At 46.1% G+C, this 18,320-nt stretch overlaps 1 protein-coding gene across 1 annotated transcript in view; it reads right to left on the reverse strand.

Annotated features, from left to right (window-relative positions):
- Positions 1-18,320, reverse strand: part of XPO7 (exportin 7) — a 49,791-nt gene that overhangs the window by 9,820 nt on the left and 21,651 nt on the right. The window contains exons 5-18 of the mRNA XM_064472752.1: positions 17,565-17,657; positions 14,256-14,360; positions 11,685-11,850; positions 11,049-11,122; positions 9,526-9,645; positions 9,137-9,283; positions 8,147-8,319; positions 6,891-7,084; positions 5,667-5,772; positions 4,202-4,337; positions 3,164-3,237; positions 1,998-2,069; positions 1,419-1,491; positions 111-219 (exon numbers count right to left, since the gene is read on the reverse strand). Coding sequence (XP_064328822.1) covers positions 111-219; positions 1,419-1,491; positions 1,998-2,069; positions 3,164-3,237; positions 4,202-4,337; positions 5,667-5,772; positions 6,891-7,084; positions 8,147-8,319; positions 9,137-9,283; positions 9,526-9,645; positions 11,049-11,122; positions 11,685-11,850; positions 14,256-14,360; positions 17,565-17,657 — 1,642 coding nt within the window. The remainder of the gene's footprint in view (positions 1-110; positions 220-1,418; positions 1,492-1,997; positions 2,070-3,163; positions 3,238-4,201; positions 4,338-5,666; positions 5,773-6,890; positions 7,085-8,146; positions 8,320-9,136; positions 9,284-9,525; positions 9,646-11,048; positions 11,123-11,684; positions 11,851-14,255; positions 14,361-17,564; positions 17,658-18,320) is intronic.

Here is an 18,320-nt window from a genome sequence, read left to right on the forward strand (position 1 = left end):
ATTCCAGCATTCTTTCCTTCAGGAATTTACAGCTCCCTAAACAGCAGGGCCCAGCATCCAAACCACAAAGTCACCATTTTACTCTGGTTCCCAGGAAAAGACCCAAGTACCTAAATCCACCATGAGAAGACGCCCAAGTGCAGTGTAGAACGTAGTCCGACACCTCATGTCAGTCAGGTTGGACTGATTGTTAATACCCAGGAAGGAAAAGTGCTCACTCTGCAAACGGAAGAGAATAGACGGGTTAAAGGGGAACCACCACCTTGAATGGGCTCCTGTATCAAGGGCTGAGGGTCCCTCATTCCCCTAATTCTCAGCCTGCGCAAGGATGAGACGCAGCGAGCTGCGCGGTTGTCTTGCTACCCGCATCTGCCAGCCATCTCGGAGAACAGGCCACCAGAGGGCAACAGGCACCGCACCTGCACACCCCGGAGCGGTGTCCTATCTGCTGGCAAAGATACCAGCTATCATCTTTCATCTTGGAATTCCCCAGGACCAGATGAACAAGGAAGTCTTGTTTTGCCTCCAGAGCAGAGTGCAATCTGCCCCCCCCTTACTCATGGGGACCCTTCAGGCATTAAGGTTGCTGAAAACCATCCCTCTGCAGGCAGACCCCGCTGTTACTCTGCCCGCTTTCTCCACAGAAACAGTAGCTCCAGACAATGCGGTCTGAACGCAGCTTCTGGGCCAAACAGAGGACGTGGCACTGCCTGCAAAACATCCCCTGGCTGAAGAAATACAGCGCCTCGTTCAACCAGTCAACACAAACCTCCTGGATGTGGTGCTGGGAGTTCTATCACTACAGCATCGGGGTATCAAATGACCACACGCTCCCAGAGGCGAGTCAGAAATCTGATACTTTGCTGCTGGCTTCTAGTTGCTCATTCTAACATTTTTTGACTTCAAGTCAGCATCCCAGATCTGCACAGGGAGCAGCATCCCGTAGTGACCGATGAACAAGGCTGCTACCCCGACCGCTGCAAGTGATGGCACTTCTTCCAAACCAGCACTTTTAGAATGGGAGCCGGGGCATTGAAATGCTGTTGTATTTTGCGTTAAACTGCAGAAACAGCGCTCGCCGCTGCCTGCCTGCGTGCGCAGCGGTGTCAGCCGGCTCCCACATTTCACTCTGGAGACGGCAGCCTTTCGGTGGAGAGTAAAGAGACCTCCACATTAACCCTTTGGGGATGAAAGGTATCCCATAATTACAGCCCCTCAAAATTGAAGGGCAGGCGTTGAACAAAGGTGGAACTCAGACCACATTTTCTAGAGGCTCATCCAGGATGATGGAAGCATCTGGGAGACAACTGAACTTCAAAAGTGTGTCCAGGTGTTAAAATCAGGGGATTATCTCAGCTGCACAAAGGCAGCCAGAGGAGTTTGCTGTGAGATGAAAAGCAGAAGGTGAAAGGACTTACCGTGTGATTGTTCAGCATGAACTGTACGGCGCTCAGTTTCACCAGCTTTCTAACACTACTGTATGTAAAGGGGGTGTTAAGGAAGCAGCAGAGTCAGCAGAAAACTTCTTGCAATGCTTGCAAAGCATTTTCCAGGGCAAAACTGGAAGGGGACTTACGTCTATATTATTCAATATGTTCTAGCCTCTCTTCCATTTGTTTCAAGAGCAACCAAGTTGCATACATCTCTACTGTAGAGACCTGCAGTGGCCATTTTTATTTACTGTCAGGAAGAACAAGTAGATGACCGTAAGACAGACTGTAAACAAATTAACTGCGGAAGTAAGCTACAAAGCAATTATGATCCAAAATGAAAATAACTACATTATAGCCATCCGCTGCAATTCAATAGCTAGATAAGACGTTGACCAAGCACTCGCTCTCTGCTCTTCTCCCTACCCAAAAGACGAAGCGATTCAGGAATCTGTTACACGCAGAGTGCTCCTGTTCCAGCCGAGCATCTGGGTCACTCTTCCCCCATCGTGAGGTTTAAGTGTTCTGCGCACCCAACAGCTCTTCCGAAAAGGATATCCAATGGAGAGGTCGTTGAGCAGCTGCAGCGTCTTGGAGGTGATAGGCTCGCATCGACCCCAGTACTTCAAGTTGGTGATGCTAGGGAAGAGGACAACAAGGACGGATCAGAAGGGTTTGCTCAGCTTCCCTTTGCTGTGCGGCGGATTATTCCAGTTCAAAAGTCACCCAACATCATCAGCTCCACCCTCCACCGAAACCACAGACATCACAAGCCACAAAATATTGGTATAAAATTACTGTACTTACATTTGGTTGACTAGAAAATTATCCTTCAGATAATCTTCACTACTTGGGTCCCAAGCTACACTGGCCCATACCCAGGCCCTTGGAATTCTGTGGCACTCCAGGGCTGGTTTCTGCAGCAAGGGTAAGAGAATTCTGCGGCAGTGACTACATGCAGACGTATGCAATTCTGCACCTGCACCATCCACTGTCAGCTGCAGAATTCTAGTAGCCCTTGCTTCTTCCAGGAGAGCCATCTCACCCCTTGGGGACGACGCGCAGCCTGGGCGCGCGAGGGTAGGCAAGGCCCCATGCACGTAAAGATGGGGGCGATGCTAAAGAAGTCGAGCGGGAGCTAGCGGCTGCACGTCACCAGGCACACGGCACTGGGCGTCAGCATTGGAGCTACTGAATTGGTTCAAAACGCTAAAGGAGGCTGGCAAAGACATGACAAAAAGCCAGTCGACAGGTTTGGTCCGGAGGAGAGCTGCCGAAGAGGGTGCCTACCAGGGTGGAAGAGTTTTAAGAAAAGGACTTGCGCTACTCTGGCACTGAATAGCACAATTTGCAAAGAAAACCTCTAAAGGAGCCGTCCCCTCCCCAGAGGGCTTTCGTGGCTGGTGATTGCCAACAGTCAAGTGATAGGGCATGAGTGCTTCAGGCTGTCCCCTCTCTGACTTTGGTTTTACTAAGCAGACACTGGAAAGAGAGTCCATTATCCTGGCGTACGGCTTATTTTTGTGTCTCCATGGCCCAGGCTAGAATCCACGGTGGATAAAACAATCCTGGATATTGTGCGTGACTTAATCCCTGATAAAAGCTGTAATTTTCTCGAGTAGCCAGATGCTACTAGCTTTAGGCTGAACAACACTCCCTCATATTGCAGTTTTCCTGGTTACATCTTCAAATAAACCCTGGAATCTCCGATGCCTGCGAGCAGGAACACTTACATTTTTCCTATGAAGACGCTCAGGACCATGGTCTCATCATTCAACCCCAGGACCTCTGAAAGACGGCGGTACAGCTGGAGGGGAAAAATACCAACACCGATTTAAAAGCTGCCACCAAAACAAGTAATGATCAAGGATTACTCATTTTTCACTTGTTCTCCCTTTGTGGCATACATGCCTGGGAGGGTGTATGCTCTAGGCTTTCCCAGGTCAGTCAGACAATGCTTGTGATCTGATCCAGACCAACAGTTGCCCAAATCGCTGCTACCTCTTTTCTATCACTAGCCATAGCAGGTTCAGACACTGCACACAGAAGCCAGAGCACTCGCTTTTCCTAGGGAAAGGGGACGTAACAACTGTGCTCCTTCACCTGCATCTACATGCAGTTTCTTAGTGAATTTGTCTGGAACTCTAAGCTCCTTGTCACATCATTGCTCCCAAGTCTGTGAGGTGGGGAAGGAAGGTCACAGGTTACTGGAAGGGAAGAGAATCTAGTTCTAAAGTCATGATATTCCCAGTCTTTACTTTTTTTTTTATTTAAAGAAGGTATTTTGCATCTCTAAAGATGCACCAAGGCATTTGAAGTCCAGTACATCTACAATTGCCTTGCGATGAAGAGAATGGCTATTTATCTTCGCTTTAGAGCCAAGGAAGCAAGCACAGATGCTAAGCTCGGGCTCCTCACGGGTGTACGAGGTGGTGCGACTCGCACACTTTCACAGGTACATAGGTTTAAGGGACTCATTCAAAATCACAGCAGAAACCTGGCAGATAAAACTGAACCCAGGTCTCAAGTTCTAGGGTACTGTCACAGTCACTGGCTCCTTCCTGATGCACACAGAACACAGGATTTCAAAGACAGCTCAGGGTTTGCAATGTTAACACCAGACCTGTATCTAGCAAACCCAGCAGACAGGTGTCTCATAGTTTCAGCTATGAAGAAGAGAAAGCACGTAATGCCACTCACTTTAATTTAAAAAAAGAAGCTATTACTGGGCTTCATATCACCAAAGAGACATAGCAACGGGGACTGATTACCTTGGAAGACTTCTGCACCTGATCTCCAATATAGATCTTCCGGAACTGCTCAAAGAAGCTCAGCATGGCAAGCTCCAGCTTCTCGTTCCCAGCCTGCGCCAGACGAGAGTCCGTCAGGTTCATCAACTGCAGCACCCTGGAGAGGTGGGAAAAACATGCCTTGCTGATGGACACCGGGAGAAAGGAGGGATTTGTGGCACATGGCGCTGTTTCCAGGCTGCGCGCTACAGTGTTTTTTTTACTTTCTGTGGGCACTGTCATTTTGGGTCAAGAACTAACAAAACTGAGAACAAAACACTGACTAGGGCACGTTCCTCTTCCGCGCGAGGCCATTTTAAGGCTTCTACATCCCTTCTAACAAGGGTGCGAGGCTTTGGGTTTAATTTGCTGCAGAAGTGAGTTTCGGGTGCTTTAGCGCACTAACCCAGGACTGGTGCAGCACGTTCTCAGACCCACCTGTGAAACCACTACCCGGTGCCCTCACAAGAGCCAGACTCTAAACGACACTCCCACTTCAGTTTGGCTTTTGTTGTGAGCCCTGCGGAAACAATGCTGTGACCGGCGCACGGGCTCAGTGAGCAGACCCTGCTGGCGAGGAAGGGGCTGGAGGGATTTTAGGGTGGATAACACGTGCAGCAGAACGGGGGAGGGGACATAAGCAATGATAGTCTTTTTGGTAAGTGCCACAAAGCAGAGTGGGAAAGATGATAAAATAGAAATAGGCTTTTATGAACAGGTATCGTATCTGCTGGCACTAACGATAGCTGAAATATATACGGGGTCTCATTATTTCTCCTTCAATAACTCATCAGCTACAGAGAAGCCAGTGCTCGATGTTATCCGTTAGCCACGGCTCACCAACAGGCCAGCTTCCACACATTCATGGTTTAGCTCCTTTTCCTACCCTAGCTTCCAAGCAGAGCAATTAGGCTCTGGACCAGAAGGCACTCAGCATGACTCAAGGTGGTTCATGGCTAGTAAGCTACGTGTTCTCACATCCATCAAATAAAGCTTGCGCTGGGGAGGATTTACAATCCTGAAAATCCAGCACGTGGTAGACAATGTTATCAAGTTTCAACAGCTACAGAAAAACAATATTCACAGCATATTACGGACAAAACCCACCTTGGATTATTAGTAGGGAAAAGTCTTTTCCCCCCACCCCAGCAAAGAACCATCGTGATTTCGTTCTGCTGCAATGCATGCGTTTAAGCCCGGCATAATTCCCCTCTTACATGCTCTTCCCCTCTCATTCTCTTTCTTGTAACCCAGATTTCCCAGTTTAGCCAAGCCACAGCAGAAGTTTGCTGACTGGCTCTAGCCAGTGCCGCCAATCTCTTCTTTCTGCCAATTCCACACTGTTCTTTTCAGTGAGAAGAGGGGAAGAACATGGTGGCAGCTTCACGACAGCGATTCTTTTGTTGCCTTCAATAGAGTGCAGCTAGAAAACAGTCAGCATCCCTACCGACAAACCAACTCGCCATCCATCGCATCCTGCTCATCCGTGCTGGCGAACGAGACCCTACCACCAATCACTGCCCCGATAATATAGACGAGCCACGTCAGGCGCCCTGAAACCAACAGAGGACATCAGAACCGAGCACGTCACACATTACACGGAGGAAGCAGAGGAGATTTGCATTTTATTTTGGCAAAGACAGGATTCACAAGGAGTATCTTTCTGCTTTAGTGTCCACCTATCCCAAAACTACTCAGTTTTCCATTTGGTGGAGAACAGGCACGACTCTACTAGAAAAGAAATAAGAATGCCAGGTCTGCCTGGAAGATGTTCATTATTTAAAGCTGTTCCACTGCAGAAAGCCACTTTCTTGTAAAACTGTACTCTATGTATTTAAACATATGCAGATGCCAGCAGGCCCTGTTTATTCTTTCAAAGTACACGTGGCTGGTGGAGAAGTCAACATCACATGGAGTTTTGCCCCAATAAAAAAAATAATTAAAGAAAAAGGTTACCATGTTAGATCAGACCATACTGTTTCAGAAGGAAGAGGAAGTTTCCATACTTGTGCTGATACACCCAATTCCCCACGAAAGGGGAAGCCAGCTACATTATTAGAGAGGGGGCATAACACAGCTATACCTGAACCTCCAGGGAACTGCTTCTTTATGGCCAGTGTTGAGCAATTCCTAAACCAACCAGCTGTGCGAGTACAAAACCTCCACGCTGAACCCACCCAACGCTGCGGACACACGCCCTCCTTCAGCCAGTGGCACCAGCTGAAAACCCCACTCCCAGTTACTCATTACCAACCACCAGCTGGAGATTTCTGCCACTTGGCCAGCAGGGAGGTTCAAATGAGCACTGCATACACTGCCTCAGACAGAAGAGGGATGGGACAGGCAGTGCGCAGCGCCTGTGGGTGGGGGAACATCCTCATAACTTGTCTCTGAAAGACTGGGCAAGGAGATGCACTCCATTTCCCCAAAAAAGGAGTGGAGTCAGTTCTAGGACAGCACTATCTTCAGCCAGCACTGCTGTGTGTGTTGGGAGCATCTGTCCAGAGCCAAAAATATTCTACACCATACGGGCACCTCTCCAAGGGAACGTTTGTGAGATCTGCCTCCCTGTTTACAATTTCACCAGGAACGCAGGCTTCTGAAACGGTACTTTTAGAGAACGAGCAACCTACTGCAAGCTCAGAGGCCACAGTCGTCCAAGCATGCTCACCTTCTTGTACAGCAACGTCCATGGGGCTGGCGGTGGCACTCTGCAGCAGCTCCTGGTAGGACTGGGCTGACTGGTCGAAGAGCTGCACAAGCAGAGCACAGGTCTTCTCATACTCACACCGGCCAATGGTGGATAGCTGATCCAGCTGCTGTTGCACAAGGCCAGTGTCATCCAGCGGATCCTCCAAACCATCCCTAAGCAGCAAGAAAGCAGATTAGAAAAGAACTTAAAATGCAGAGATAGAAATAAGCTTATGTTATGGTTTAAACTATCAGGTAGAGGATGCTTTCCTAGGCACAATTCCAATGACTCAAGTCTCTGCCTTTACTCTTTGTCACAATGGAGAGCCACACAGAGCGACGTAATCACCTGACTGTTAAATAAATCAGAAGAATAGGAGTGGTTCAAGTGGAAAGGCCGTCAGGACCTGGGATGAGTAAGCTCTTCTAAAGTCTTTAAAGTTTAGCCAGGTCTTTCAATAGAACATGCAGTGCCAGAAAGGTGGTCCCTGGTTGTATTTGTACAACAAAGCTTTCCATCTTTCTCTATGTTTTAGTTGCCTTTCCCTCTAAATACGCTAACCTCAACACTAAGTTTATTGCAAACACCAGAACTAGCTAAACCTGCTGTTCCTCCCTCGCATTGCTAGATACCTAAAAAGGGATAAGCTGCTCAGTCCTCCTTAAGAGAGGCGTTCACCAATTATTCTTCTATACTTGACCTTTTGTTTTCATCAAACACACACAAGGTGGAATTCATCCCACACAAATTCAGGCACCTCAACAGAGTCCTATAGGCTGCCCCTACACTCAAAGGAAGAAAACAACAAAGATACTTTTAGGTATAATTTGTGCCATCATATAGCAGGGATCTAAAAATTAAGTGACTCACACTTCACATACTTATTCCTCTCTGCTACAACAGCAGTTCAGAGTGTAAATGGTATCCTGCAGACGCAGGTCGTGAGGTAAGATGGAACTCCACCCATAACACGTCAGAGACCCCTGAGATCAATCTCAGCCATTTGAGATTGACCAAGGTCTAAAAAAACCCAGCTTAAAAAAAAATTTCTCTTTTTTATAACAGAGAATACGTAATTTAGGCACACCTCCCTTCAAAATCCTTTGGTGACTCACAGAACTTCCTGTAGTCGTGCCCATTTTTAAAAGAAAACTCAGAAAAGAAACACACTAGAGCCTTCTGCGTTACTCTGGTGCCGACAAGCAGAAGCGCTGCCATCCCTCCGCTTTCCTTACCTCAATATGATGTGCACAGATTCCAGCCTGGATGTGATGTAAGCTTTTGTGACTTCTGGCGTGTACGTTTCAAGCATGTGAGGCTCTGTGGCTTTAACATAGGGCACCGACGCAGCCAGCCGCTGCCACAAGCTCAGGAGATAGTGAACGCTGTTCGGCGCGAACTCCCAGTGCTACCAGGAGCCAAGAGACAGAAAAGGAAAGGAAACTAGGGAGTTACGGCCTGGATTATTTTACCCACAATTATTTTGACTCAGGTAGCACTAGATACAGCAACACCTGAAAGCTTTAATGATGTGGTTGCCAATTTTAACAATTAATTTCAGTTCCACCCGTATTCAGCAGGCATTATCAGGATTCAGTAAAGACTGAAAGATAATCCTGCGTTCCCAGGCTGTGTAGCTGAGCCAAAGCCTTTGGTCCCAAGCTACTGCCGAGCTCATACCAGAGCGTGCTGCAGACAGCTCCCCAAGCAGAATGTACAGTTTAAAGCCAATTTCCAGATAAATATTGAAGTTTAACAAAGGCATTATGTAAGCTATACAATTTTTTTTTTAACCATATTCTGTGCAGGGGTGTAGTTACAAGCTGTACCCCAGTGGAAAACTCAGTGGGAATATGGCACGATAGTCATATTACTAGCGATCCCCGCAACTGCATTTTAATAGTGAAGTGATACATAATTCTAAAAATAACCCTTATTTAACGAGTTTGGGTTTTTTTCCCCCCCCCTGCTAGGACATGGAAAGGCTCTGGAGGCATAGCAACCCTGCCTTCCCCCACATACTGCTCCTGTTCCATTCAGCAGGAATTCACAGAATAATCAATGCTACACCGCAGGATTCTGTCACAGAGTCTGCAGGGGTTTTTTGGTAAAAATAGCATACAGCGAATTAAAGGGCAAAGAACAGACAAGGGGGTTACAATTTTGTTTCAAGTGAAGACAAGGGGCATAAACACCCATCGAGGGTAAGGAAAACCATTTGGCACCTGCAGGCTGGTCACGGTGAAGTTGGCAATGAGTCGGATGACCTCAGGGTAGTTCTCCACCTTCACCAGCTCTCCCAGCTGGTAATTGCTTTTCAGCCGGGCCAGCAATCGGCAGAACTCATGGTAGTTATTTGGGTCTGACAAACTCTTGAGAGGAGAAAAAGAGAAGAATTGAGAAACAGTACTACTTCGCAACACATGGCAGTCAGCTACAAGTGGCACGTATTTCTAGTGGAAGGGTAGGAAAAGGAAAAGAGCAGCAAGATGTTGCACCCTTCTCCCCCCAGTGCCGCAAGTGGGACCTGTACATGAGAAAGTATTTTTGGTGAAGTAACTTGATGCAGAGGAAGCAGAGAGACAATTCCACTGGCTGCATCTGAAATACTCACCTGTGGGTTTTCCAGTATTCGTTTAACTCCATCAACGAGATGAGATAAAAACTTTGCTCTTTCCGCGTTGTTGAAGAGGGATCTGCGGACAGAGGCTATCTGCACTAAGCAGGATAAAACCTAAAAGGGGCAAAGAGAATAAGCAGAAAGGGAGGGATTAGAACAATAACATGAACGGCATGTTTTCTTTTCACGACACAACAAATCATTTAAGTCTGATGCTCCTTTGCATGCCGCACAACAGCTCCTTCATCTTTGCAAATTACAAATTACAACAAATTACAAGTTACAAACAAATTACAGCAGAGGTAAAAAAAACCCACATCAACCAGAGGAACATCTCCATCTTTACAGTCAAAGGTGTGTTCCAAACTCTGCTCCCAGAAATGCTGGGATTTCTTCAGATGGAGAACACAGATTGCATAAGACTCAAAATACACTAGGGCTGGCAGGGAAAGCTGGTAAGCTTCACACGGGCTTGGAAAAGTATCGCAGAAGACTGGCAAGAAAATAAAATTAAATTGTTCCCAAACCAAACCTCTGAAATTTAAATCGAGAGTAAATTCCAAGGGTGCAGCTGAGCAACAGGCTGGTGAATGGGGTTTTGGAGAGCAGCGGCAGTCAGTCACGACTAGCGCCCTGCAATCCCTATCCTGAGGCAAAGCCCCATTCCCTCTGGCCAGCGTACGCACTACCTGCTCAACTACTAAGCCTCTCATTCTCGCTGGCTCTTACATTTACTGATCAAAGAGGCAGGACAATTAAAGCCCTAATTGCTTCAGATTTCTATTCAGTTACAAAAAAAAAGTCTCACACTGTTAAAGTCTCTCATGAATATCTGAGGCTCTAAATTCAGAACTAGCAAGTAACCCTTCAACATAATGAACAGTGCTGAGAGTCTCAGAGGAAAAAGTACTTCTGAAGGACCCTTCCATCCCTAGCCAAAGGGCATGTTTTCACTGTAGCATTAATTATGAAAAATATTTATCCGATAGATAAATGCCTGGCAGGCAATTTTTTTTTTGGAGAAGAAATAATCCAACGTTGAGTTCAGTTGTGCTACCGGCCATTTCATCCAACTGGGACACGGCCTAGTTTCAAAGTGTGGAAGGAGAAATTACATTCCTCGGTTGTGCTCCCAGACTTGCTACCCACTCGCAGTATGGTTTGAGGATCAGCTTAGTAGTACAGTGGAAATAACATGAGCTGCATCCCTCGAAAAGGGCTCACTGGAAGAGCGAGCAGGCAGACTCTAAGCTACGCAAGGACAAAGAAGTAGGTTGGACTTCCAGCAAACGAGCCGCTCTTAGGTCAAACCCAAAGCCTGCAGATGCTCAAAACTAGCAGCAGCAGCACCAGACCGGCTTCCTCTTTGTCCCTACGACACAGAGCAGTGCCATCAAAGTAAAGGTAGCCGTCTGAAGTCAGCCCGTGGCATTTTAACCAACAGTAAGTCTCCCGGATGAATCTTTCAAACACTTTCTGGTAGCGGAGTCTGTAAGGAAAATAAACACTAAACTTACCAGAGGAGAAAACGAAGGAGGGATGGAATGATAAAGATCAAAAAACAACTGAAGGGTCGAAGAATCCAAGAATGCTGGAACAGAACAGAATATTTTACTGAGAACATCTCAATTAACTGCTTTCCATAGGTCTAACGCTTCTCTTACCAGCAGCGGCATGTGTACTTGTCACATGAAGTACCACGCTATAAGAAAATTTCCTACCGGTTTTACATTTTTACACAATCGCCTTTCCCAGAAATAAAGTAAACCCACTGGTACTTGGTACTAAGACAAAATTACAGGAAATATTTTAAGAACACGATCTGTGAAACTGCCTGCAAAATGACTGGTGAGAACAGCAAGGATGTTGAGAGCAGGTGCCAAGTAATTTGTTATTTACATTTAAAAAAAAACCAAACCAGTTCATTATTTCTTGAATTGGCAGGTGTAAGACTGAAAGGGTAGAGGAGTGTTTTTACAGCTCCAGATAGACAACCCAAACTGAACAGCATTTGCAATCACTCGAAGGCAAGGTGGGATTTTACATCTGGCATTGTATGCAAAAGTTTGTTAAGTACAGAGAGGGCTTTGGCAAACCACGCACGCTTTCAGCTGGTATGCTGTAGGTTAGCCCTCTTCCTCCAGCAAGATTACCTGATCTCCAACTGGTTGGGATCTGCACAGTGCAAAGATCATCTGAGGACTCGTCTGTTGATGTGCCAATGAAATCAAAATTCAGGCAATTATGCGTGAGCTTAAGAAGCTGCATGAGCAGACCATGCTGGCTTTCATCGTTCAGATTCAGGTTCTTCCCAGAAGCCTATGAAATACATTGGATTAAAACAAGTACAAAGTAAAAAAATATCAAGGCGGCAGCTGAGTTTGAGGCAGCAATTTGACTTTAAACAGGACGTGACACTCATCAGGATCATATGCCACAAGCACCAACCCCAGCTATCACCTACTTTTACAGGCAGCACGTGTATTTACATGCTTAGTCTTTACAGGAGATGGATAAACAGACAGCGCTTTCTTTTTTACCCGGTTTGTACTGCACAGGAGAAAAGCAGCCAGGCTTGCCTGCTCCCAATGACACTGTGAGATTCAGGAGATAAGGAAGTTCTTATTAAGGTTAAACACAAGAATACATTTTCTGCCTGACAAGCACTTAGGAGCAGGGAATCCTGTTGCTCCACCTAACCCTCATACGGAAATGAGCGCGTTCACGTTTGTTGCACAGATGATCCGTGTAAGCCCTGCTCTGGTGACAACACTGCCTTGGGCAGGGAAAACATGGACACTCTCAAGTAACACAAAGAGCTCCATGGACACGAAATGCCAGGTCATTTCACCGCCGTTTAAGTGTAGCACTCGGGTCTGTACCCCAGGGCCAGGCCAGCCTGTCTACCCCTGTATCATCACTCCGTACTTAAAACTAACTTCTTCCAGCAAATAACATATTGCACCGTGCCGACGCTGCCAACACCACTGCCAGGGGTTGCTGGAACATCCTCCTCACTCTCTCCACTGCATCACGAAGACTTACTCTTCTGAGACTACCTAAATGCACCCTGTTTTATGGACGTGGATGGATACAGACGTGATCATCAGTTTCTCACAGCCCGATCCTCCCCACTCGAAAGGATCACCTTAGACGCTTCTGCTTTATACACAGAAGCTTGAGACAGCTACTGGACAAGACGACTTGGGTAGTAGGTGTTTAATCACAGGAAAACAGATGTTGCATGAGACAACAGAACACACTCCAGCCTGTCTTCAACCACAGCATCCCAAGAAACAAAAGCAAAACGATGAAGAGTTAGGATGGAAAACTAGAGGCCTCCTCCTGAGACATGCCATGTCTTTCTAGTCTCTTAGTCCCCAAGCAACAGTAGTGGAGGCAACAGCCTGGAGCTACACGTACAAGATAATGGTTAAGAGCAGCACAGTTCTGGGCTAACAAGGTCTGGTTCACGCCTCCTGGCTGAGCACAAGCACTTGCTGAATTTTCTCCCACAGGTCTGGGCAGTTATAAGGACCCTGTTCCTCCTGCACCTCCCCTGGTGCTTCTTTTCACAAAATTAGAGGAATCCTTTTATATCTGAGACCTCTAATTGGCCATCCAATGTGCCTGCAATAAGCCAACGAATTCAAAAGTTACCAGAGTGGTTACGGTTTCAGGAGGAGGGGTGCACAGGAAAGGATGACTATGACAACTGTACAAGCCTTGCTTCCTTTAGAAACCAGGAGGAGAAAAAAAGATCAAATTACACCCACATACCCACCTTTATTACTGACAGAACCAGAGCTGCTCATTTTGAAATATCTTTAAAATAAAATTTCCTTTTCACTCTTTGTGCTATTTGTCAACTTTGACACTTCACTCAGCTGGAAGGATGGAACTAAGCAAATCTGTGCTACTGCCACTCAGTTCATTGGGGCAGGCTTTCTCATAAAGGGCTATTCTTGAAGGCACCGTCAGAACTCCAGATTAGCTTTTTAGAAGAGAAATGTGATGCAGAATCAAGGTTTTTCTCCAGATAATCTACCTGCTTACAAGATATATACGAGCTGCTTCAGCTGAAAGAAAAACTGCTTCTTGGGGTAAAACCCAACCCTACTAGCAGAGCACTGCTGCCTTGCCCCAAGGTTAAGTATTCCTAAAGCAAGTTAACTCACGTGTGATAATCAGAACAAAATAAAAACCTGGGGAACACAACAGTCTAGTATTTATCATGTTTTTAAAACATCAAAGACCATATTTAGTCTCAATCTACTAAACATATCTTCACTAGCACTTTTTTCCTCTCATGCTGTGGGTTTTAAAGTGAGGCTAAAAAAAAAAAAGAGATAAGGACTTATTTTACAGGAAACCTCTCTGCCAGTCCTGAAAATCAAAGATATTTAAAATGTAAAACAAACATCTCGTCTCTTTCCTGATGCTTCAAGACAGGAAAGTTTAACCCCAAGCCTCACGGTCCAGGCGTGTACGTTCAATCAAAATTGTTGAAAACAGTTATATTTCTGTATTTGTGTCATGTTAATTTTTTTTCCCCCCCTTAACACAAACCTAAGTCAAAGGTTTCCTGCAAAGCAAGTGCAGAACATAGCTTTTGGCACAAGAGTGCTCGTTCCAGGAGAGATACGTCAGAGGGAGCTTCAGCCCAAAGTCTGTCGCCCCAACACACAGCCCCCAAGAGAGACGACAAACGACGGTTTCCTTACCTGTTTCAGTAAATTGCATGACAGTGTGAAAATATCAAATAAGGATGAATCTCGGAAGGAAGAGGCTATTTTCCTGTGCTTGGTCAGTGGATGAGTAGTATCCGCCTGAGCAGAGAGAAAACCAGCGCTTAGAACTGACGGGCGGAGGTGGAATGAGACCCGCAGAACCCGTAGGAACCCTGTTAAGCACTGGGACATCAAGGTTTCCCTCCCCAGAGCAATGTCACACCAGCCAGGCTAAACCAGAGGGACGCCCTGCCACTGCGGTACGTGCTGCTACTGCAGAACAGGGGCTCTTCCATGGATAAAGTCATATTGCTGGCTGACGACAGGGCTTTCCACCTACAATACTTACAATGCAGTTTCACCGTACCCCTGCCAGAAAGAAGGGCTGGGTTTACTCTCAGGTTCATTTAAATCTCTTCCAAAGGAGGATCAACAGCAGTGTTTTCAACAGCGCTTAAGCCATTTTAGAAACTTGAACACAGCTTTCTAAAGTGCTCCGAACTCCTAAGAGTTAAATCCTACCTGAAGCCGCTGGGCAGACCCATGGTCAACTACTAGCAATTATAATTCCCCTCCTGAACCTGCACAGATGAGAAGAAAACTAGAAGGAGAGTTAACCAGTGACAGCCAGTTTGGACTTTGCTGTATCTATTATAAACTCCAGCTCTGGACCTCTCACCGTATCAGAATAAAAAGCTGATCTATGATCTAAGATGCAAATACACACATACTGCTTTATACTGGACAAAGCCTCCAGCTGATTCAACCAATGCACTCGAGCACAGGCGAGCACAGGCGAACGGCAGCGCGGCTTACGTCACTTTGTACAATACTTTCTAGGAAGGTGAGAAAAGTGAAGCGAGACTTCACATCTCTGCCGCTCATTCGGACACAGGCTGGCAAAATTCCACTTGCCCACGATAAGTTATATGATGGGCAGTTGGGTGCCACAGCGCACGTGGGATGGAGCCTTATTGCAGCCCCGTGCAGAGGCACACAATGTAAATCTCCATTTTCTTTGTGCTTCTGTTACTATTCCTCTGTTAACCTCAAATACGCGCACATCTCATCCAGTACTGCAGGAGCCAGTACAGCTCTAACCACTGCAGACCTCACTTTAGCGTACTAACCTTCACAAGGACCCCATGGAGGATGTCTCTTATATTGTAAGTGAGAAGGAGAAGCTCTGCATCACCCAGTAGTTGGTGGCAGATCAGAACTGGACCTAAACTTGTCAGGTCCTCTTAGACTGAATTATTGTTCCTCACCTCATGCTATTGGATTTCAGGGTCTTTAAGAAAGTGGGCATTATTTACTCTCTCCGTGGTTACTACAGATCTCACGTAATTTCTGGGCTTGTGGCAAATAAGCATTTCCTTTTTTCTTCACTAGGAGATCACGTGGCTTAAATCAGTGAAATTCTACAATATGGTGGACGCTGGGTACCTCTGGGCAAGTCTGTGCAGTACTTACAGGATGAAAACTGATACTTCAGATCAGTTACAAGGACTTCGTTTTATTTGTACTGTGAGCTTTTGAAACAAAAGCTTTAGTAAACACAGCTCTAGAAAATTCAGCTTTCATGCAATGTAGTTGAAAGTTTACATAGTTATCAAATAGAAGCCTGAAGAGAAGCCCCAAAAGGGATTTTTTGGGCGGGTTTTTTTGCTCTGTACACGTACATGACCCTCTGATGAGTGGGCATGTTGGCAGATTTATTATTTTGCAAGTAATGGCAGACTTTCCAAGATGAGTCACCGAATCCAACCCTGTGCAACTGCTGGCGCAAAGCACATTTAGGAACGAGTAGTAAACTGTGGCAGATTTAACATCCAAGATACCAGGAAGAGATTTTTGATCGAAGTCTTTAACATCATCACTTATTTTAGTATCAACCTGTAGAGACACGGGGATAGGTGACAGTTGCTGTGCTGGCCATTCTCCTGCAAGCAGGAGCTGTAGCCCTGTACAGAGATGCTGACACATACTAATTTATAGAGGTAAACAGACTTGCTTTCATCCTCGATGCAAGGACGTGAAGGACCGGCCCTCTGCGAAGATGGAGTTAGGATTGTACAAATGTCTGGGCAAGGAAATGGTAACAGGCACACGACATGGCTTAAGGGTCAGGAGGAGAGCTATGCGTTAGGATTTACTGATCGGGCCAGGCCTGAAGAATTAAAGTGAATTTGGGGTCTGAAATGGATGCAGAAGCCATTCAGATGACAGTGCAGGGCCTGGGAAGTTCAGCAGAAGAAATCAGTGCTTTGCCCCAGCCAGGACAAAACGTCCTCCTCCATTTCCAGTTTTGAAAGCAATTTGTAATCATCCTTCAAATCCCACTCAAGGATCTCTCCCTTCCAATGCCTGGATTAGTCAATATACCAGCAAAAATGAAAGGCTAATTTCCTTAGTAAGATAGTAAAATCAAAAAAACTTAGTTACGCCTGGTCCTCTTGGCAAAATTAGAGACATTTATACACGTGGCAACCCTCATGCTGTCTTAGGGCAGTGGTAGCCATCAATGCTGCTACAGCAAAGCCTGCCTGGCTAATTAGGAAAGCGATGTAAGCTCAGACAGCACTAAGTAAAGCCCCTCGTTCCACCTTCCAGCATAAATACCGAGAGGCAGCGTAACGTTAGAGGGCTCTACAAACCACTGAACTAACTAACCCGGGAAGACTTGCTGCAGCTGGTGTGACTGGTGCCATGTCAGAGCACCACGGACTCTGCGTGCCCAGTCTGTCTTCTGCCAGTCACCCAGGGCCGGGGCTGTGTGAGGGACTCAGCCCTGATAAACCAGCAGAATTTGAGAACTACCTGCTGGGAACACTATGAAATTTATTACTGAATGAAAAATGACGCTTTAGAAGTTGGCAGAATTTGACAAATCCTCTTTGTTTCATCCCCCTGGTCAATACGGAGGAGGGCGTGCTCCATTCACTTCTTGGCACAAGAACGCTGTAAGCTGACACAATGCGCAGGGACCGACAACAGGGGGTGTTAGGGGCGTCCTCACTAGGTAGGCTTGGCTAGTTGCTTAGCATTGCTCTTTCCTTTTTCATCTCGGAAGATTACATCAAAACATGAGAAGATGGAAGATGCCAGTGAAACAAAACAATTCCTCAGAACAGGAGGTTTCAGCATCTTACCACAAAAGTATGTGACTGAATAACAAAAATAAAAAAAACACCCACCACACAACACGCCCCCCCCCCAAAACAAACCCAAACAGAAACCCCCAAACAATGCACAGACACACAGCAGGACACAACAATATGAATGAGAAAATTGGACACTTACTTCACTGAGGAAGGCTGTAGCACTTACTTGATTAATTTCATTAGTTAGTTGGGACAGGATTGTCACTCCTATGATGCAGTGCTCTACACTATCCTGAGGAGGGAAAGGGGGACAGGGAAAGCAGTTAGCAGTGCCAGGACGTTTTCATTTAAGCTTCACTGTCACTCAAAGAGCTTTCTGCTTGGAAGATTTCTAAACATGTTTGTCTAGAAATGCTTTATCTTTGGAGTATTGTGACTGGAAAAAAAGCCCATGAGCAATACCAAGCAGAGAATTTAAAGTGTGCTTTTAAAGTACCTGATGTTGTTAACAATGCAAAGCGTTCTAAAGAGTTCAGGAACATGAGCTAACAAAAGTAGGCACCTTTAACAGTTTAATCAACATTTTTGTGTTACACCCTACCTCTGAAAAGATTTATTTAGATTTAAATCAGTTTGGTTAATTTTAACAGAGGCTGTGGTAAAACGTGCAGAAATTTCTGCAACATTACGATGAGTATTGAAGCTGCCAGATGAAAACTCTGGGAAATAAACTCCCCCCGTCTCCTTTTTTTAAACTACAGACCTTGAACAACACGAGTAGCAGCTGACCGAGCTTCTCCACACACCCGCCCCACGACCCTCCTGCCAAGAAGGACAGCCTATCTCCCAGTGAAGGGAGTCCATTCTTCGCAGCCTGTTCAGCCTCTGGCTGCACTTGAGACTGCCAACAAGGGGCCAATTGTGAAATAAGTCTGTTACAGATACCTCTTCACTA

The sequence above is a fragment of the Phalacrocorax carbo genome, chromosome 24 (assembly GCF_963921805.1).
Source record: "Phalacrocorax carbo chromosome 24, bPhaCar2.1, whole genome shotgun sequence".
NCBI lineage: Eukaryota > Metazoa > Chordata > Aves > Suliformes > Phalacrocoracidae > Phalacrocorax > Phalacrocorax carbo.